Source organism: Canis lupus, chromosome 21 (assembly GCF_048164855.1).
Source record: "Canis lupus baileyi chromosome 21, mCanLup2.hap1, whole genome shotgun sequence".
Taxonomy (NCBI): domain Eukaryota; kingdom Metazoa; phylum Chordata; class Mammalia; order Carnivora; family Canidae; genus Canis; species Canis lupus.
Genome location: NC_132858.1, coordinates 1,635,793 through 1,657,954, shown reverse-complemented (window position 1 = coordinate 1,657,954; position 22,162 = coordinate 1,635,793). Strand labels below are relative to the sequence as shown.

General features: G+C 43.3%; 1 protein-coding gene across 3 annotated transcripts; it reads right to left on the bottom strand.

Moving 5' to 3' along the window:
* Positions 1-565: 565 nt before the first annotated feature.
* ASRGL1 (asparaginase and isoaspartyl peptidase 1) lies at positions 566-20,518 on the bottom strand. 3 transcript variants are annotated; one of them, XM_072789471.1, is made up of 7 exons: positions 20,359-20,518; positions 18,986-19,233; positions 12,795-12,937; positions 12,052-12,209; positions 3,171-3,289; positions 2,312-2,422; positions 566-1,869 (listed from the first exon to the last, which is right to left on the bottom strand). In XM_072789471.1, exons 2-7 carry the CDS (start codon positions 19,209-19,211, stop codon positions 1,664-1,666), a joined length of 963 nt encoding a protein of 320 aa, XP_072645572.1. In that variant the 5' UTR covers positions 19,212-19,233; positions 20,359-20,518; the 3' UTR covers positions 566-1,663. The 3 variants fall into 3 exon arrangements, with proteins under 3 accessions (XP_072645572.1, XP_072645570.1, XP_072645571.1); XM_072789469.1 differs by lacking the exon at positions 20,359-20,518 and adding an exon at positions 19,969-20,207; XM_072789470.1 differs by lacking the exon at positions 20,359-20,518 and adding an exon at positions 19,956-20,196.
* Positions 20,519-22,162: the final 1,644 nt, after the last annotated feature.

Below are 22,162 nucleotides of genomic sequence, written 5' to 3'. Positions count from 1 at the left end.
AGCCATCCAGGTGCCCCGGCATTCTGAGATTTTAAAGGACATAAACACACCCACTCCCTCCATGGCCCCACCAGCTTCCAGAGGATTCCTTCAGAGGATCCTTAAGATAAACACGGAGCAGTTTTCCTTTGATCTCATTTAATCTTCGTGGTAATCCATTTTACACGTGAAAACATTCCTAGAAGTTAACTTGCTCAGAGTCACCCAGGTAGTGGGGACAGTCAGAATTCAGACTTAGCTCTGCTTCCTCCTCCTCCGTAGCTCAGAGCAGCTGGCTGCAGGGGAAGGTTGTGGGCCAGGGTCTGGCAAACCTCAAAACACTGATCATTAGCCCTGCCGATCCTTGCAAACGGTGGTTCTACTTTCTCCCTTAACCTGTTCGGAAGAAGCTCCATGCTTCTGAAAATCTCTCTGAAATACTCCAGGAGGCAGGACGTGCAAACACAGTCCCGCACCACCCTCCTCTCAGGAATCTTCTTTCATTAGTACACTTGTCTGAACTGGCAGAAACAACGGAGCTTGTGGACTTTCTGGTCTTTGTCAACAGTGACTCCTAACCACACTGTTATTCTTTCAAAATATGTTTTATTAGTGGCACATGGAATTTAACCTTAAGCAATTCCTTTCTAGAGAGAAGGTAAGACCTGACAGACTAAAAAATTGTCACAGCAGAAACAGCATTTCCAGTGTAAAGAGAGGTTATTAGGAAGTCTCCAGGAAATGACTTTTTTTCGCCATGCAGACCACGTTGTACACATGCCCCGGGTAGTCAGCCGTGGGGGCCCAGGGCTCTGGACAGCGGGAGGATGGACCAGATCCCTACGCATGCACACGAGCCCTGCTACTCACCGTGAGAACCAGGAGGGCCTGCAGCCGGCAGAGGCCAGTAGGAAGATGCCAGGCCAGCAGGCTCACATGGCAGCCCAAGAGAACCCCCAGACCTGTAGGAAGGCTGCAGAGCCTCCATTAGACCCTTCACCCTCAGACTGGGGGCTCTGGTTACCAGAAGCTACTTTTAAAGTATCTGGAAACAAGTCTACAACACTGAGTCTGAGACCTCAACTTTCTTAGAAAAATCAGTTTCTCTCTCATGGGATCTTTTCCCAGACATTCTTCTGAATTAATACGACCTCTGCAACATTCTGCAGGTCACCTAGACTTGTCCCATTAGCTCTGAGGCTTCTGTGCTTTTAGATATGCCACTGGATCCTTTCCTTCCCACCTCACCCTTGGCTGGGTCCCATGAAGAGTCTGCAACCAAGAGAGCCCCTGGAGGTGGTGGTGTGGGTCCCCCTACCTTTTGAAACTGCCACTCTGTTCCCGCTGTGGGTCTCCTGATCCCAGATGGCACTCCTTGCACTGAAGTGGCTGCTGTCGTGTTCAGATCATGTAGTTTCTTCTTTCTAATCTAGGACGCCGGGGATGATTCATAAGAAACACTCAGGACTTGATTATCTGCACTGGTCTTATTTTGACCTTACTAGGGGCATTTCTCTTGACACTTCCAGATCCGCCCCTCAACATACTCATTGATTAAGGCGACAAAACGAGTGACAGACTACAGAATTTTCCACTTCTAGATCTAATTGATTAAGCCAAGTCTCCATACCAGGAAACTGGACTTTCCTTCCAAGCTAGCATCTAGGATACAATTTTCAGGGCCCTAGGGCAGGTCAGTGACACTGGTCTCCTCAAGATCGATTCCGGAGTGCAGCTTGCCATCCTTGGCGGCCGCCCAGGGCATGGAGGCGGAGGTCCACCTCACCGCCCAGTCTCCTGCTTTGCTGACCAAGATGACACCACCTAAACCCTTCAGCTTTGACTTCATATAACCCAATGACATGTCGGCTGCCTCTTCCAGGGTCTTTCCTGAAAACGAGGAAAAGTTGAGAAACAACACACATTATAATGAAAGGAATCTGATGTGAAAATCAGTTGCAGTATGAAAAATCAAAGTGAGTTAACAAAGATTTCAGGCAAATTATTTCTATTTCAATGCTTCAAAGAGGGGCCTCTTTCAAAAGCCCTCTTTGCACTGAGGTGGAGCCTAGCATCAGCCTAAGCTGAGCTGCCTTTCCTCCCACACCCAGGCTCAAAGTCCCTCTACTACCCCGGAGATGCTCAACACAAGCAGTATTCTAAGTGCACTTCTTTCCAGATCCTAACAGAAGGTGGGAAGAAGTCAAAGCAGCGTTAACGACTTGAAAGGAACATCTAAAGCAGATGAGAAAGGGTTTCATATATTTTACCACCTATTTATAATGAGCTTCCATTCACTTGTCTTCAGACAGTATGAACTTGTTCTATGTACCTTGTTCTACCTGGAAGAGAGTGAGTCTGGCCAGATTCACCTTCAGGATGCTCTCCCCGTGCCCCGTTGTTGAAATGGCGCCAATGTCATTGTCAGCATAACCGCCAGATCCTGCTCAAAAAAGGTGACTGGTTCTAACTGAGCAGTAACAGTGAAGAAATTCAAACACGTATCAAGCCTGTTACATAAATGTGCCAAAGTGTGAACAAAGGCCAGTAGCTGTGACCTTGAGATGCAAAGGTGGACTAGAAAGGCCAGGTGATAACCTGAAATCGGGGAGGGCAGACAGGCCTGAGTTCTCACGGAGGAGCAGCTCCTTCACTGCCCCTGCCCCCTCTCCCCCCAGCCCATACAGCCACTCCCAGCCCCACCACTGACCCACGCCAGGGAACTAGTGGACATACTTCAACGTCAACACAAACTTTTCCCTCTGTAGCAGCACTGCAGCAGCACTGTGTCGCTTTTATGCCACTCAAATGTGTAGCTCCCAACCTAAATTCTCAGCTTTTCCTCAGTTTGTTAATTTGAGCCCATTACTGGGAAGAGGCTTTGTGTACGTAACCCTTTGGGACTAAGTCTGCAGATCTTGAAGCTAGAGAGAAGAAAGAGGCCCTCGGGGGTTTGCTGGGAGCCACCTGAGCATCCCCAAATGATCCCCAGAGCCACCAGCCTCGAAAAAGCATTGTGCCTACTATATATAAACAGGTGCACCCTCCCCAAGCCCTTCAGCGGGCTTGCTCTCGGAAGTGCTGGAGCGGCTGGAAGAGGCAGGGAGTGAAGAGAAGGTGATATAGGAGGATGACAGCGGAAGGGGCGGGGCAGCAGCCCCACCTACAATGGAGCCTACCACGGAGCCTACCTATGCATGGGGTGTCCCCAACACGGCCAACCATTTTATTAACGATGCCACCCGTCGAGGTTGCATAGGCCACGTTTCCTTTGCAGTCCAAGGCAACGGCACCCACAGTTCCCAGGTTTCTGCCAAGAATAAAAAGAAAAGTGACAGACTGCGACGAGAGACAGTCACAAGTAACATTGAGCTGAACAGCAGTTAAATTCCCACTTTAGGCTAATGGCAAATGGGACACACTTTAATTCCAATATTCACGCCTCATGTTCACTTTTTAGTCTGCAGGTTAGACAGATTGCTAGACATTCCTTTAGACCTCAGCTTTAAGAGCACATACCACCCCAGCACCATCGTCCTCTAGCCATGTGACTTTACTAAATTTTCTTCTGTGTCTCATTTCCCCTACCTGTAAAATGGGGATAATTGCATGCATCTCAAACACTGTGTGCATAAACATCCCTTGGATCCCTGGGCCCACCCCAGAGGTCCTAAGTTGGTAGGTACAGAGTGGGATCCAGGACACTGCACTTATCACAACCTCCCAGGTGACATGGATGCTGCCTGTCAAACCCCACTTTGCCTATTTCACGGGGCTTGCTGTAAAGATGAAATAAGTTGTTGTTTCCTCTATTATTTTCAAGTAAAAAAAACCTGGAAGAAATTGTACAGTAACAGCTCCCAGAAACTATGTTTGAGGCACATAGTAAGTTCTGTGCACAGCAGTGAAATGAACAAAGTCCCTCCTTATCTTGTGCAGCATGCATGTGGGGGCAGAGGGCAACAGAGTGATAATTTGTTTTATGGAATGATAGTAAAAACTATGACGACTCCAGTAGCATGGAGAAGGCCTTTATGTAGGGCCTCTCTGAAGGATAGGAGGGCAACCCACACTGACTGCTGGGGAGAATGCTCTGAAGCTGGAACATGGTTGCGAAGCTCAAGGAATTTGGAGGTCACTGTGGTTGGAGAGAATAAAGCAAGGGAAAGAGGGTAGGGGGGGGTCAGGGGATGGCCAGCAGCCAGACCAAGAAAGTTCTGATGGGTGAGGTGACCATACACCCCGGTTACCGAGGACAGTCCAGATTAATCCTCATGTAATAGTTCCCCCTTTCAGTCTCAAAATCAAGTTCTGATTTGGAGGCTAAATCCTATGGTCCTCCTACATACAGGCCATTGTCAGGGCTTTTATTCTGAATGAGATGGGAAGACACTGGAGAACTTGAGCCAAGATGTGTCACACTATGAGTTAATTTTTAAAAATATCATTCTTACCATGCCCATCCACCAGAATGGCTAAAATGAAGGCAACTCGAATATGGGCCAGCATATGCAGGACTGGAATGCTGAGTTACTACTCTGGAAACGTAAACTGGGGCAACCCCTTTGGAAAACCATCTGGCAAAATCTACCAAAGATGACTTGGCAATCACACTCCTACATCCTTCCAACAGAAATGTGGAGCTGTGCTCACCAAAAATGTATACCAAAACCTTCACAGCAGGACTGTTTGTAGTAACAGAAAACTGAAAATGACATTAATGTCCACCAAATGCAGAGTAAATGGACTGATATAGTCACAGAACAGAATACTAAACTGCCTTGAGAATGAACTACTGTGATACATGAATGAATCTCAGAAATACAATGATGAAAGAAGGCATCAAATAAAGCATACTATATGGTTCCACTTAAATGAAGTTCGAAAACTGGCAGTAGGGATGCCTGGGTGGCTCAGTGGTTGAGCGTCTGCCTGTGGGTCAGGTCATAATCCCAGAGTTCTGGGATCAAGTCCCACATCAGGCTCCCTGCGAGGAGCCTGCTTCTCTGCCTCTGTGTCTCTCATGAATAAAATCTTAAAAAAAAAAAAAATAAAGAAAAATGGCAGTAGTAGTCTACAATGTTCGATGTCAGGTGAGTGGTTGCCTTTGGGAGTGAGGAATGGAAGGGAGCATGATGGAGAACATGGAGTGATGTTCTCTTTCCCAACCTGGGGGCTGATTATATGGGTCCATTCTGAAAACTCATCATGGGGTATGTAAGGCTTAGGCACTTCCGTTTATGTATGCCACACGTGTACAAAAAGTTTCTCTTAAAATAATTATTCTGGTAAATGTGTGTTGACAAGAGTGGAACTAGAGACTGGTCAAGCAGCTCAAAGACTCGCTGGCTTCTGTGAGAGTGCTCCTGTGACGTGAGGAAGTGGGCTAGGCTCAGGATATTCTGAGGGCAGAGTGGACAGACTTTGTGGGGGAACTGGGTGAGAGAGAGATCACGGGCAGCTCTAAGGCTCTGGCTTTAAGAACTGAATGGGTACAAGAACCATTCACTGAAATGCAGACTATTAGGAATGATTTTTTTTGTTTGTTTGTTTTTTTTTTTGGTGTTTTTTGGTTTTGTTGGTATGTGTGGAGTGAGGTTAGACGGGGAAATCTGGGGTTCAGTTTTGGACACAAGCTTGAGGTACGTGTTGGGCAATCACATGGAGAGAGCCACTTGCAGCTACAGACTGGCATACAAGTGGCTAGAAAGAGAAATTTGGCATTCTGTTTGGAAGAAAACAGGAACCCCATCTTCCAGCATTCACAAGAATCAACTCCAGAGAGCAAAAGACCTGAATATCAACATAAAACAAAATTCTTCAGGAAAATCTACGTGACTATAGATGTCTCAGGATTGGGAGTACCTTCTACATTTCTGGTCTTATGAACTATACAAGACAGGTGGACTGCATATTTGATTATAAGAAAGTAAAAACTTGTGTTTGGAAAAGATACCATAAGCAATGTAAAAGCAACATTAAAAACAACAGATTTGGAGGTTGTTGTTTTTTTTTTTTTTCCCAAAAGAGAAGACAGCCTTAAGACTGGGAAGAAGGGATATGACAATGAAAGAGAAAAAATGATCACGGTACCAAAACAGGCACATTCACAGAAACATGGCCCACCAACAAATGGCAAATGCTCAAACTTGCTGATAGGGAACACAACTTAAAGGGAGTGTTACCCTCATGTCAGATGAGGGGAGGCACTCCCAGACTCCGGAGGCAGGCCCACCCCTAACATTTGTAAGGTGTGGAGGCAAGGCTACAAATACAAATATGGCCTATCTACCATCTGTTTACTTTTTAGAAGCTGTAGATACACTCTTTTCTCTTAGAGTGATGAATGTATCTTTAAAAATATTGTAAAGCCATGGTTTTTACATGACTTAACTACCAATAATGACTAAACTACCGAAGTACAATAATGACTTATTATAATTACCATTGTGCTCATCTGGGTCCTTTGTGGATCAGCTATTGATGGTGGGATGAGTGGGAAACACACATACATAAACACACACACACACACACACACACGTTATTAAGCGTTTACTCTACAAGATTGATTTTCCTGCTTTCATTTTAGGACGCAGTATGCTCTTACAATCGTATATCCATACAACATGTGTTCTATTGACAAACTGCCACATAAGACAGATCTTTTTGAGTCCATGTAATTCTTAGCAGGTTTTTAATTAATTTTAATTTGTAGAAGCTTCCCTCTACTAAGACAGTTAGTAAATGGAATGTTCAACAAAAATCTTAGGGCAATCCTTAGATTTGGAAAGGAACTCCTGACTTGAACATGACCACACTCAAACGCTACTGGGCATTGCTTGATAAATTTTTGTAACAGAAGACACTATTACATACTTTAATTTGATCATACATGTCATGATCACTCCCTGTAGTCATTTATATCATCTCTTCAGCAGCATCTAGGATCCACACAGAGTATCTTCAGCTCTTTATGTTGCACTGCCGTGTATTATGAAGAAAACTGAAAGTAGCAGTTGTGTTGATTTTGTACAAGTTTCTCTTCAAATGGTGCTGTGCTCTGATATAGAATAGAAAAACAGCTTCTATGGGAGCTGATTTAGGGATTATTTGTACACGAATCTTCTCCTTCAAGTTAGGTAAGAATATTTGTTGCCTTCTTTCAGTTTCCTTTTATTTTACTGGAATTCTTTTTTTTTTTTTTTTTTTTTTAAGAGAGTGAGTTAGCAAGAGAGCACAAGTGGTGGGGGGAGTGACAGAGGGAGAGAGAATCCCAAGCAGGCTTCATGTCCAGTGCAGAATCCCACATGGGGCTCAATGCTATGGCCCTGAATTATGACCTGAGCCGAAATCAGGAGTCCAACACTTAACAGACTGAGCCACCCAGGTGCCACTGGAATGTTATTCTTGCATATTTCACATGCAGTATGATTTTGTTTCTCTAAACTTAATATATTTGATTTTTAAAGCTTTTATTAAGCTTATTAATAGAAATTAACAGTTCATACTAAGTGATGGTAGGTAGCATTAATTCAAAATTAATGACTTAAAAAAAATAAAAAAAAAAAACAAAATTAATGATTTACTCTTCAAGGATCTTCTGTGGTTTCACGGAATTCATGTAAATTCAATGTAATTACCCTGACAGCACTGAGTTGGGCATACCCATTATCTGCCTGAGATTTGGTCTAAGACCAGATAGGAGTTGGAGCACGCTGTTCCACTTTGGGCCTATGTAGAGAATCTCGCATCAGACCCTCTACTGTCCCACAATGGTGGTGCTGCGCAACAGTGGGGGCACACCTCCTAGAAATAGATTTAAACTGTAACCCTATACGTCACATGGAATACTTCCAGGCACTTGGCTAAACTTCATGTTTATATATTTTTTATTTACCAACCATGTTAGCTCCATTATCACAGGCTTGCCTTGGACAGTGTTTTATTTATTTTTCAAGTTTTATTCATTTTAGAGAAAGAGCATGAGTGCAAGTAGGGGAGGGGGAAAGCCAGGAGAGGGAGAGAGAATCTCAAGCAGACTCTGCACTGAGCATGGAGCCTGACGTGGTGCTCGATCTCATAGCCCTGAGATCATAACCTGAGCCGAGATTAAGAGTTGGTCACTCAACCAACTGAGCCACCAAGGTGTCCTACTGCCTTTGACTATTTTTTAAATTGGTGCCTAAGATGAAAAGCTTTCCCCACATCTTCTCTAAATCCAAAAAGCAGGTGTAAACATTCACTGAGTTAGACTTGTTTTTCTTCTTGGGGTAGTACAGTGATACATACAATAAACGTTAGTTGCTCGACATGTCTTATGATCATGGTACAATCTAGTAGAACAAATATTTTGTTAAAAACATTTTATGTATTTGATTTCATCTCCCCCTTATTACTCACTAAATTAATCTGCCTGAATTCTCTATCCTAGATAGTGATCATTAGTTTCATTATTTTTGTCATTACATATTTTATCGAATTTTGAAATAATTTTTATTAAGCCTAGAAATGTCCCACTGTGTTTTATGAACACAGTGCTGATGATAGGAGTGCCATGAAAAGCATTAGGCTAAACACCAGACGTACTGTATTGTTCTTTCAAGAACATTACATCCCTGTTTCCTGTTGTCTTTTTCTTTTTCCGCTGTTATCAACTGCCTGTTCCCCCAATCCTACTGACTGAATGTGTCCTTTTGGTGTGTGATTCTTCTTGATGAATACTTCGATCTTCCCTTGGTAAAGGATGGAAAATTGCTGGGATTTCACTGGAATAGTTCAAACTGAGGATGTGGCAAAAATGGAATTCTTACTAATTTTCACTTTTCTGACAGGTAAATAAATCTTCACTGGACCAAGAATTTGGAATGTTCCACTTGTGAACTTTAGGTGGATCATCCTGCAAAGAAGACTCCTTACTTTACTGTTGTTTTTTAAAATGCACGTGAACTGCGTCCTGGAAGATTATTTTCCTTCTTTTTTCCTCTCAGCTTTTTATTTCCTTTTGTGAGCTTCACTTTTATATTCTTTTTCTATCAAAATCTTGATTTAACATGAATTTTCAATAATCTAGGGATTAAAAAGTAAGATGTAATTGTCTTGAAAGTGTACAAAATTAGGATATATTTTCACCAAAAATGAAGACCAATTATAACTGAATAAATATAAATGAACTACAGATATAACTTCAAAAAGTTAAGTTTTAACTAAACTTATAAATATACTTATAAATATATTAAAATATACCAAATTATCTATTAATATTAAAGTCAAACATGAATTACAATTAGTGAATATAACATTTTAAAATAAAATTACTTAAAAGTTAAAAATTTTAACATATTTTAACAAATAAAACCATTCATAATTCTAACATTCAGTGTCCATTTAGTTGCCAAATAAAGAGCTGGTTCTTCATGCAGGTTCTGCCTAGACCAACACTGTACAATATGGCAAATAACCTGCACCATTGTCCCCTGGAAGTGTGGGCAGCCTCCAGGAGGTGTGCTGCAAGGGTAGCATATGGGTCAGATGTTGAAGATTTAGTGTGATAGAATGGAAAATACGTCAAGTAATTTCTTTTTTTTTTTTTTAAAGATTTTATTTATTTATTCATGAGAATACACAGAGAGAAAGAGAGGTAGAGACACAGGCAGAGGGAGAAGCAGACTCCACGCAGGAAGCCTGATGTGGGACTCGATCCCAGGACTCCAGGATCACGCCCTGGGCTGAAGTCAGGCGTTAAACCACTGAGAGCCACCCAGGAATCCCTCAAATAATTTCTTATATTGATTACATGTTGAAATGATAATATTTTGGACATACTGGGTAAGATATATTAATTTCACCTGTGTGTGTGTGTGTGTATTCAAACATATTTTAATTTCTTTAATTTTTAATGTTTAAAAAAGATTATTTCAAAAAAAAAAAAAAGATTATTTCAGAGAGAGAGAGTACAAGTGGTGGTGGTGGGGACAGGAAGAGGGAGAGGGAGGCAAATGCCAGACTCAATCCCAGGACCCTGATATTATGACCTAAGCCAATATCGAGAGTCAGGTGATTAACCCACTGAGCCACTCAGGAGCCGCTTACCTATTTCTCTTTAATTTTTTAACGTTGCTACTAGAAAATTTTAAATTACATATGCAGCTCTTGTCTTTCTATTGGGCAGTGCTGGTCTAGACCTATGTATACAAACTTAAGGGTAATGGGCATCAGTCCTTATGTGCAAGTCTTGTAGATACTGTGCTTTCATCCATAGCATAGTACATGCAAGGAGGCAAGAAAATGGGATACTTGGCACTACTGGGAAACAATTACTTTGTTACGTGAGAATTTATTTGACAAGTTATTAATTTGTCCTTTTCTCTTACCTAAGTCCTTCTGCTGTTCAATTCTTCCCCCCACTCTGAAGCAGCGTCCACTTCTGGTATCAGCAGTGGCAGAATCCACAAATCTTTAGATTTAGGTGCCTTTCACTTCCAAGACATAGAGCAAGAGATGCAGAGAAGCATTTCCCTGGGGGCTGAATGGTGTTAATCACAAGAGTGGATGATGAGGGTCACGGGTCATGCTATGCCACTGCTGAGTGACAGAGGTGCCCCAGGTGTCTGTAATAAGCCAACAGTTTTGTGTATTTGTGACCTGGGGGTCTTTTAAAGTATAGGACCCATCGCTTCTTGGCCTTTTGGCTAAGATCAAGTGTAAGTGTAGGACCCAGAGAGGAGCCCCCTCTTACTTATATCTAAGGGCAATTCTGGCTGGTAGAGATATGTGCTGTTGCAGAATTTCTGGAAAGGGATGTGGTAACATCTATTAAAACACTCAAGAAGCATTGATAAAGCAGCCCCATTCCTGTGACTCTGGCCTACAGGTACAACAGCACACCTGGTAAGGTTATCTAAAGCTACCAATACGGGCAGCCCCGGTGGCTCAGCGGTTTAGCGCCGCCTACAGCCCAGGGCGTGATCCTGGAGACCCAGGATCGAGTCCCACATCAGGCTCCCCACATGGAGCCTGCTTCTCCCTCTGCCTATGTCTCTGCCTCTCTCTCTCTCTCCTCTCTGTGTATTCTCATGAATAAATAAATAAAATCTTAAAAAAAAAATAAAAAAATAAAGCTACGAATACATGGCCAATTTTGTAAAACAGATTTTTTAAAAATTTTTTTATTTATTTATGATAGTCACACAGAGAGAGAGAGAGAGAGAGAGGCAGAGACACAGGCAGAGGGAGAAGCAGGCTCCATGCACCGGGAGCCTGACGTGGGACTCGATCCCGGGTCTCCAGGATCACGCCCTGGGCCAAAGGCAGGAGCTAAACCGCTGCGCCACCCAGGGATCCCTGTAAAACAGATTCTTAAGCTGGGGATACATGAGAATTACCTGGGAAACTTTTTCCTAATACACCTGCCAGGACTCCTCACCTCAGATCTAGTAGATTCTTTACAGAAGGGACCAGATGTAGATTTTGAAAAAGCTCCCTAGGTGATATTCAAATATACCATTGGTTAAAAATTACAAATCTTAAAGAGTATGCAGAGTTAATAGATTATTTTCTATTATAAACTCCTAGACCATTCTGCAATTTTATTTTTCAAATTCTGCTTTGAATATGGGGCTTTTATTTGGGATTTTGAAATCTGTAACACAGAAAAATGTAATTCAGAATACAGGATTAATTCAAACTTATAAGAACTGTACTGATTTCTCTGCACTAGGACAGCATGTTCAAGTAACTTCAGAGCATACACTAGATCACAGACAACTTGTTTTATCTGCTTAAGAAAACAAACCGATCAAGAGGCATCTGGTATTTAATCCATTAACACAAGGCACTCGACTATTGGAGAAGGAATTCTTAGCTGAATTTGAGTTGTTAGTATAGGAGTAATAAATGAGGTTAAATGTAAGAAACAAAAAAGCAGTTTTCCCATGAGGTATTATGAATTATTTTGTACAAAAACTGAAACTACCAAGTGATTCTGGACTTTTTTGAGAAACGTAGATAATCAGATATTTGTCACACTTCCATGCCTAAATAAGTCCCCAAGCTGTAAGTCAAGATGATACTTACTTTTGACAGTCTGAGTTCGGAGCACCTTTCTCATGCTTCTCTTTTTCTAGGCGTTTTATGTTTCTCTCTGTCACCAGCTGCTCTTTAGGAATCGTGGGAACCCCCATGGCTGCTGCAAATTTTGCTGCGCCTTGGTCAGTCAGAAAGCAATGTGTTGTCTTGAGCCAGAAAGAAACAGAAACATGGTTAGTTTTTGGAAATAGTTAAAATCTTTTTAACTGCTCCAATTGTGAGGACATAATTACTTCTTTCTAGGTGCAAGGCCTCAAAAATGCAAATTCCACTAGCTTGCTTTTCTGAGTGTTGAATAGGGCTTGGCATCCTGAGATCTTGTATTTTCAAAAAACCCCAAGGTGATAGAATATTACTAGAAAGGTATTTACGTGTGATCTTAAGTTTAGAAACATAAATCATTTTTATTTTACACATGCTACTAATACTAAACACTTGGTCTGTTCAGTTTGTAGGTGTTATGTCAGACATGTTGAGAGAAGACTGAAGAAAATACAGGAAGACAACATGAAAAAACAAAGTAGTCACTAGACCAGGCCTTACCAGTCAAATTCCACTGTTTACAGAATCAGTCTTGGCTTATCTGAGAAATGTAAATAGCAGTGCTTCTGTTCTTTTATATGATTTTAGGAGAACAGCGCCCACAGTGTTTCCCTACAGTTAGACCGCTTTTAGTTGCTAAAGTGCAGTGGTTAACAATTTCTTATGAAAAGGATGCTTTAGTCATATACCTTTTCCATAACAAGCCGTGCAAGTTTAATGGGATTTGCTATGCAACGGACTGCAGACACAGCTCCTGCAGACAAGTCTTTTCCATTCATGATACTAGCATCCATTTCAACATCACCATTTGCATTCAAGACAGATCCACAGCCTAAACCAAAGAGAAGTTGAAAAGCAAGAATTAAGAACTTAGAAATGGCTCCCAAATTTCCTCTAAGCTGCCAACTTTAATTCATCCTCTGTTCCATTGCCAGAGAAACATGTTTGGAAACACAAATCTGGCTTGGCACCCCGTGATCTACAAAAAAAAAAAAGTATGACACTTTTCCCAATCTGGCCTCCTGATCTCCCTTATGAGCTTTATCCCCATTCCGTGGCTCCACTATCCTGAAATACTAGGTTTCCATGCAAGTACCATAAATTCTCATTGCTCTGTGCCCTTATGAATGTTGCTCTCTGTAAAGCACAGCATCCTTTCTCTAACTTCTTTTGTCTAGATGATGCCTGTAAGTCTAGCTATGCTCATCCTTTGTGCCTGTTCCCTCATCTGTAAAATGGGATAAGAACAAAGTTCAAGAATATCTAAAGGATTATAAAACTATCCTGTACCTATCAAGGTAAAATTCACAATGTTTGATATCAAATAAGAAATTTCCAGGCACACAAAGATACAAGAAAATATAACCCATAATAAGGAGGGGAAAAACTGTACTCAATAGTAACATATCATAAATGATATAAACGACAGAATTAGTAGACAAGAATGTTAATAAAACAGCTATTTTAACTATATTCTACATGCACCAGAACATGGAGGAAAACATAAACAGGACCCACACAGAACTTTTAGAGATAAAGAAAAATGTCTGAAGTCGAAAATACACTGGATGGGATTAAAACAAGGTTAGACACTACAGCAGAAAGGATTAATCAACACGAAGATATAGCAATAGAAACTATCCAAAATGAAAAATAAAAAAAGATTAAAAAAACTCCAAATTGGGCACCTGGGTGGCTCAGTTGGTTGAGCATCTGCCTTTGGCTCAGGTCATGATCCCAGGATCCTGGGATTGAGTTCTACATTTGGCTCCCTGCTCAGTGGGGAGTTTCTCCCTCTACCCCTCTTCTCTGCTCATGCTCTCTCTTCCTCTCAAGTAAATAAATAAAATCTTAAAAAAAAAAAAAATTAACAGAGGATCATTGAGCTCAGGGACAATTTCAAGCAACCCAGTCTAGAATGCAATTGGAATCTCTAAAAGGAGATAGGAGACAGAGGGACAATCAAGGATAAAAGGATAAAAAGGATAGCTCAAGAAGAGTAAGACAGAATCATAAAAACACTCAATTATCCCAAAAGATGACAGAAAAAGAGGAAAAAAAGGAACAATGAATGGATTGGACAAATAGAAGACAAAAGGAAAGATGACAGATTTATACCCAACCATATCAGTAATCACATTAAATATAAATGGTAAACACTCCAATAAAAAGCAGAGATGGTTAGATTGTATAAAAAGGAAGATATAACTACATGCTGCCTAAAAGAAATCCACTTTAAATAGAAAGATACAAATAGGTTAAAAGTAAAAGAATAGAAAAAGTTATAACATGCTGAAGTGAATTAAATGAAAGCTGGAACAGCTATATTAGTATCAGGTAAAGTAGACTTCAGAACAAGGAACATTAAATAATAATGACATTACATAATGATAAAGGAGTTGGTTCACACAGAAGACAGCAATCTATGTACCCAACAACAATTTATAAATATACAAAGCAAAACTGATATAAGTCAAAGGAGAAATAGAGACACAGGTACAATTAAGACTTCAACACACTCAGGAATCAACAAATAGAAAATCAAGGTATAAAAGATTTGAACAATATTATCAACTAACTTGACCTTATTGAGATTTATAGAACTTTCCATACAACAATAGCAGAGTACATATTCTTTTTAAATGCAACGAGGATATTTACCTACAGAGACCATATTCTGGGCCAAAATCCAAACCTTACAAAGTTCAAAAGAATGTAAATCACAGAGTATGTCCTTTGATTATAACCGAATTAAAATAAAAATCAGAGATCTTTGGCAAATTCACAAATATTTGGAAATTACTGCACTTCTAAATAGCCCATGGTACAATGAGGAAGTCACAAGTGAAATTATAACATGTTTTGAACAGAATGAAAACAAGAAGACAACATGTTAAAAACTTGTAGGATGCAATCAAAGCAGGGCTTAGAGGAAAATTTAAAGCATTACACGCTTGTATTAGAGAAGACTGGTCTCAAATTAATGATCTAAAAAGAGGGCAGCCCAGGTAGCTCAGTGGTTTAGCACCACCTTTAGCCCAGGGTGTGATCCTGGAGACCCGGGATCGAGCCCCACATCGGGCTCCCTGCATGGAGCCTGCTTCTCCCTCTGCCTGTGTTTCTGCCTCTCTCTCTCTATCTCTCTGTCTCCATGAATAAATAAATAAAATCTTAAAAAAAAAAATCTAAAAAGAATAGTAAGTTATTCCCAAAGTTAAAGAAAGGAAATAATAGAGATAAATCAATGAAATTTAAAAGAGAAAAACAGTAAAAGAAAAAACAAACAAACAAAAAAATCCATAAAACCCTTCTAAAACCAAAAGCTACTATTCTTTGAAATAAAAAAAATCAAACTTGATAAACTATAATTAGGACTGACCAAGAAAAAAAAGGCAGAAATTCAAATATCAATAATGAAAGACGGGACCTCTCTGCAGACTTTACAGACATTAAAAAATAATAAAGAATATATTTTGCAAATAACTTTTTTTTTTTTTTTTTTTTTGCAAATAACTTTTAAGCCAATAAATTCAAGATTTTTTTTTTAAGATTTATTTTAGGGGCACATGAGTGGCTCAGCTGGCTGTGGCTGTCTTTGGCTCAGGTCATGATCTCAGGGTCCTAAGATTGAGCCCCATGTCAGGCTCCCTGCTCAGTGGGGAGTCTGCTTCTTCCTCTCTCTCTGCTGTTCCCCCTGCTTGTGTCCTCTCACTTGTGCTCTCTCTCAAATAAATAAATAAATAAATAAATACATAAAATCTTAAAAAAGTACATTTATTTGAGAGAGAGAGAGTACAGGGGGGAGGAGAGAGGGAGAGAGAAACACAAACAGGCTCTATGCTGAGCACAGAGCCCAAATCGGGGCTTGATCTCATGACCCTGAGATCAGACCTGAGCTAAAAACTCAGGTCTAACTCTAAAAGTTAGAATTGAACATTCAACTATACCACTCAGGTGCCCTTATAAATTCAGCATCTGGGATGCCTGGGTGGTTCAGCCATTAAGTGTCTGCCTTTGGCTCAGGGTGTGATCCTGGAGTCCCCGGATCGAGTCCCACATCGGGCTCACTGCATGGAGCCTGTTTCTCCTCCCTCTGCCCATGTCTCTGCCTCTATTTCTGTGTCTCTAGTGAATAAATAAATAAATCTTTTTTTTAAGAAAAATAAAGTTCCTTACAAAACAATAAATTCAGCATCTTTTCTTTTTATTTATTTATGATAGTCACACACAGAGAGAGAGAGAGGCAGAGACACAGGCAGAGGGAGAAGCAGGCTCCATGCACCGGGAGCCCAACGTGGGATTCGATCCCGGGTCTCCAGGATCGCGCCCTGGGCCAAAGGCAGGCGCTAAACCACTGTGCCACCCAGGGATCCCCAGCATCTTTTCTTAAAAAGATTATTTGTTTGTTTGTTTGTTTGTTTGTTTATTTATTTATTTATTTACAGTCAGTAGGTCAGAAGCACAGGTAACAACCTGGATTTATAGTTGGCATCTGAAGTGGAGGGTAGTCTTGCGGAACTGAGCCCTTCACCTGTGGAATCTGATGCTACCTCCAGGTAAATGGTATCAGAAGTGAGCTAAATTGTAGGACATCCAGTTGGTGTAGGAGAAGTGCTTGGTGTGCAAAAACCTACATATGCACTGGAATTGGGTTCAGAATCTTCAGAGAAAACAACCCAGTGGAGCAAAGTTAAGTCTTTGCAACAAACAGCGCTGAAACAACCGGACCTCCATATGCAGAAAAAAATGAATCTAGACACAGACCATATACCCTTCACAAAAATTAACTCAAAATGGATCACAGACCTAAATGTAAAATGCAAAACTACAAAACTCCTAGAAGATAACATAGGAGAAAATCCAGATGACCTTGGGTTTGGGTTTTTAGATATCACCTGGGGATAGAAGCAAGTCACTTAGAAGGTGCGGGCTCTGGTAGAGAGCAAAGATGGGAACTAGCCACTCCAGTTCTGAGTCCATACTCCCTGGTTCGTGCAGATGACTGATCTCGGTAGTTCAGAGAGGGTGGGAGACCAGAAGGTCTGTTTCAAATCAAAGTCCTTGTGAAGGGATCCCTGGGTGGCGCAGCGGTTTGGCGCCTGCCTTTGGCCCAGGGCGCGATCCTGGAGATCCGGGATCGAATCTCACGTCAGGCTCCCGGTGCATGGAGCCTGCTTCTCCCTCTGCCTGTGTCTCTGCCTCTTTCTCTCTCTCTCTGTGACTATCATAAATTAAAAAAAAAAAAAAGTCCTTGTGAAAAAGTGGGTGTTTGTCAGCCAGAGGGTCCCAACTGCTATCAGCAGGTAACTGAGCAAGTCTCCCACTGAAACAGCAGGCCACCCTCCCTGCTGGCAAGGGGGATCATCTAGTAAATTCTGGCTCAAACAACATAGCACCATAACGATGCACTTCTGCTTCATTCTATGGTCAGCTGACTTTTAAAATTTTGCAGAAGAAAGAGGGCGAAACAAATCCTAAGTATTTCATGACTAATTGGTTCAGATTTCCTGATACTCTTTTCCCTGACAGATGTTGGATGGGTGGTATCATCCCAAGAAGTATTTTAATCCCTAGATTTTAGGTTCTCTATTTTAAAATAAACGAACACAAGAACTACCTAACTCATAATGCAGATTAAATGAGTCAATCATGCAAATTTCTCAGACCACTGCTTGATACATAGTAGATACTCATAGTAGTTATGATTACTCTAAAAAGGATCAATTGAGAGGAAGAAGATAAACACAAAAAAAACTCGACATGATTCCATTTATATGGAATTCTAGAGAATGCAAATTAATCTATAGTGACAGAAGAAGAGCAGTGGATACCTGGTACTGGAGATGAGGGTGCATTAAATGCAAAGAGGCATGAAGGAACTTCTGGGAATGACGGAAATGTTTTAAATACTGTGGTGTGGTCACACAGGTGTATACACTTTTCAGAACTTAAAATGGGTGCACTTTATAGTATATAGTCTGCCCCCACACCTCCGCAAAAAGATGTAATAAAAAATCCTCTTGGTATGTGAATTCTAGGAAGCAAGTTAAAAAAGGTGAACCAATGGATTTAAAAATTCTTTTTTTTTTTTTTTAAGATTTTATTTATTTATTCATGAGAGACACAGAGAGAGAGGCAGAGACACAGGCAGAGGGAGAAGCAGGCTCCATGCAGGGAGCCTGAGGTGGGACTCAATCCCAGGTCTCCAGGATCAGGCCCTGGGCCGAAGGTCGCACTAAACCGCTGAGTCACCCGGGCTGCCCGGATTTAAAAATTCTTTTCTCTTTTTATTTTTTTTTTAAGATTTATTTATTTATTTATTCATGATAGACACAGAGAGAGAGAGAGGCAGAGACACAGAAGGAGGGAAAAGCAGGCTCCATGCCGGGAGCCCGACGCGGAACTCGATCCCGGGACTCCAGGATCGCACTCTGGGCCAAAGGCAGGCGCCAAACCACTGAGCCACCCAGGGATTCCCCCCGGATTTAAAAATTCTTAAAGCGGGATCCCTGGGTGGCGCAGCGGTTTGGCGCCTGCCTTTGGCCCAGGGTGCGATCCTGGAGACCCGGGATCGAATCCCACGTTGGGCTCCCGGTGCATGGAGCCTGCTTCTCCCTCTGCCTATGTCTCTGCCTCTCTCTCTCTCTGTGTGACTATCATAAATAAATAAATTATTAAAAAAAAAAAATTAAAAAAATAAAAATTCTTAAAGCCACCTGGTCAACAGGTAAAAAGAAAAGTTAAATCTTTTTAGGATATTAAGTTTTACAAAAAAAAAGCTTACTAGATTCATGGACATTCATTCATCCATTCTATTTGTTTCAATTTCAGTAAGTTTAACCTGATTTGGCATCAGATATTAACTGCACTGCAAACATACCTGCGTTGAACTCAGGATGATCTTCCAGGATGGTCACAGCTCCTTCCACAGCGTCAACTGCGCTCCCTCCCTCTGTTAGGATTTTGTAACCTGCTTGGGCGGCTTTCATGATGCCCTGGCGCACGCGCTCTTTCCGGTCTTTAGAGATCTTGCTGGCTCCGCCACCGTGGACCACGATGACCGGATTCACGTCGGGATTCACGTCGGGATTCACGTCGGGATTCATGTCACAGTTCAAGGCGACGGATCTTAGGGATCAGGAAGATGAAAGTGTCACTTCCAACAGGCCCAAGAACACTACCCTGGGCACAATCGCCTGGGGGAGATTTCACCGTTGGGAGACTAGGTCCCCGGGAGGGAGGCAAAGGTTACAGCCTCAAGAAATGTCCTGACACGGAGGAGAGTGGAAGGCAGACACAGATCCGTCTGAACTTTGCACGGATGCCCAGAGTGTCCCCTGGCCTTCCGCCTTCCCCGTTTCCCACCCACCCTCACCTCCCCGCACTTTTGGGCCTTGGGGCGGGGCTTCGTGACCCAGAGCCCGCGCCGCCTCCCCACTGGGCAGGGGTGGGAACTGTCTCCAGGGCCAGAGATGGGGCCCTCCGCCTTGGCTCTCTCTGGCCTTGGGTTTCCCCTGCGATGGTCCCTTTTCCAAGCCTGTAGGTCCTGGATCTCTGAAGGCAGGCACCACACTGACTAGGCATCCAGGATCCCTGGTATTGAATGCTCCGGGGTCCGGCCCAGGCAGGGAGAGCACACTCTGCTTGGTAAACAGATAGTCCCGGACACAGGTGGGGCCTCTGGGAAGGACACCAGGCTCCTGGGGTCCATTCAGCTTCAAAGCAGTTACTCTCTGAAGCCAGATGTTGCAGGGTCTCAGATGCCTTTCTGGGGCTATCAGAGTTTAGGAATGGGGATCATGAACGCCGGACAAGCCCCAAGGGAAAAGGGTATGGGGGACTGCGCGTACCCACGATTCCAACCTCATTATTATTGCAGTGGGAGTTAACGCTGGCCTCAGGACTATTCCCGGTTGAGGTCAGACAGGCCCCATCCATCCAGAGGCCTGCAGAGCTGCGGTCCGAGGGCAGGGCGCGGTGTCAACTGCGCAGGCGCTTGCTAGCACACCGAGCATCCAGGCTCCCTGGGATCCTTCAGTCCAGGCCGTTAGGGACTGGGGGACGCCCCGCGCTGCTGAGGCCCACGTGCCCCTTCCAGCGTCCCCCAGAAGAGATGCGCCGCATCACCGGAGTCCCTTGGCCTCGCGTTCCCCAGCAGCGCGGTTCGTCGGGGAGCCACTCCCCCTCCTCCACCTCGTCCCGGGCTCCCAACACCGGTCTCCGGCGGCTGCTCCGGCAGGGCCGTCTACTCACCGAGGACGCCGCAGGAGGCGGACGCCGGGGCTTCAGGCTGGGCCGAGTCGCCCGGCCGCGGCCTCCGAACCTGCGCGGCTCAGCGCGGGGACCGGCGGGTCCTGCAACCCCGCGGGCTCACAACCGCCCGGCGGGCAGCGGCTCTGCGCTTGCGCAGGGGGGCGGGGCCAGCGCGCCTCTCAGTTACCGTAAAGCCCCGACTTCGGGCCGCCGCGCAGCTCCTCCTCCTCCGGGGCCGGCTCCACCGCAGCGGGCGGGCTCCGGGCCCCGGGACGCGGCTGGCCCTCCGCGCACCCGAGCGCACCCGAGCGCACCCGAGCTTCCCTTCTCGGGGGGCTGGGGGCGGGGTGTCGGCGGCGAAACGCGTCAAGTGCTGTGCCAAGGTTTTGTCGTTGAAAATTAAAAAGCAGGGATCCCTGGGTGGCGCAGCGGTTTGGCGCCTGCCTTTGGCCCAGGGCGCGATCCTGGAGACCCGGGATCGAGTCCCACATCGGGCTCCCGGTGCATGGAGCCTGCTTCTCCCTCTGCCTGTGTCTCTGCCTCTCTCTCTCTCTGTGACTATCATAAATAAATAAAAATTAAAAAAAAATTAAAAAGCAACGCTGCGCGCACGAATTGCTCTGCTCGAGATGTTTCTCAGTCTTGTTCATTATCCGTTTTAATCCACGTTTCTCTCCCTTAAGGTCTCTCTCCTTAACCTTTTGTAAAGAACAGAAAGATAAAAACTCTAATTGGCCTAGTTCTGTGCCGGGGGTGCACCGGAGAGTCCTGAGATCTCCAGCGTACTCCCTCCGAGCTTGCAGGAGCCCAGCTCTAAATTCTTTAAACCACACGTGCCCTTAGTTTTTTGTGGTTGTTGACACATTTTCTCCAGCCTGCCCTTAAGGCTCCGACTCCATTCGCGTTGCCATAGCGCCCCTCCAGTAGTAGGAATTTGCATTTCTATCCAGTAAGGCAACTGGACCGATACTAGATTAGTGGCATGAACCAAAGGATACATTATTCCAATATGCAAAGTAGCCTTTTGAATTATAATTTTATTTTCATTAGTAATTTGCTTTGAACTTTTTATTGGTTGGATAAGCCAATGTCAAAGATACATTTTGGGGGCACACGGGTGGCTCAGTGGTTGAGCATCTGCCTTTGGCTCAGGTCATCATCCTGGGGTCCTAGGATTGAGTCCTGCAAGGTGCTCCCTGCAAGGAGCCTGATTCTTCCTCTATCTATGTCTCTGCTTCTCTGTGCGTATCTCTCGTGAATAAATACAATCTTAAAAAAAGAAAAACAAATTTTCACTGTCCGGTAATAGCATCACACACCTCCCCAATTTAGATACTGACAATGTAGTTGCTGATTCTGATAGAATACCCAGTTAGTTAGACAGGAGCTGGAGACAAATGCAGTGATAAATAGATAACACATGAGAAGCTTGACTGTGGCTTACAACACTCTCCTCTTCAACCTCTGCCTCAGGGTAACCTATAGCTTCATTGTAATATATTTACATTGTGATTTCACCCCTCCCACTCTTCATCCCACCCTCCTGGGGAGTCGATGGCCTTGACAATTCTGGCAAGAACCTTGTAAAGCCAAAAACTCCCCCTCCCAAACAGTAGGAGTCCCTTAGATAATTGGAAACCTCAGTGGGAGATCTCCCTAGCTAAGAGCCAGGACCTCTGCAAACATTAAAAGGAAAAAAAAAAAAAAGACAACCCTGGTGCAATTGCCAACTCTGGGCCTACCTATTCTCCCTTCTAGAGTGCTTACATGTATAGTGTGCTTAGTAAACTGTTGTGTGCTTGCT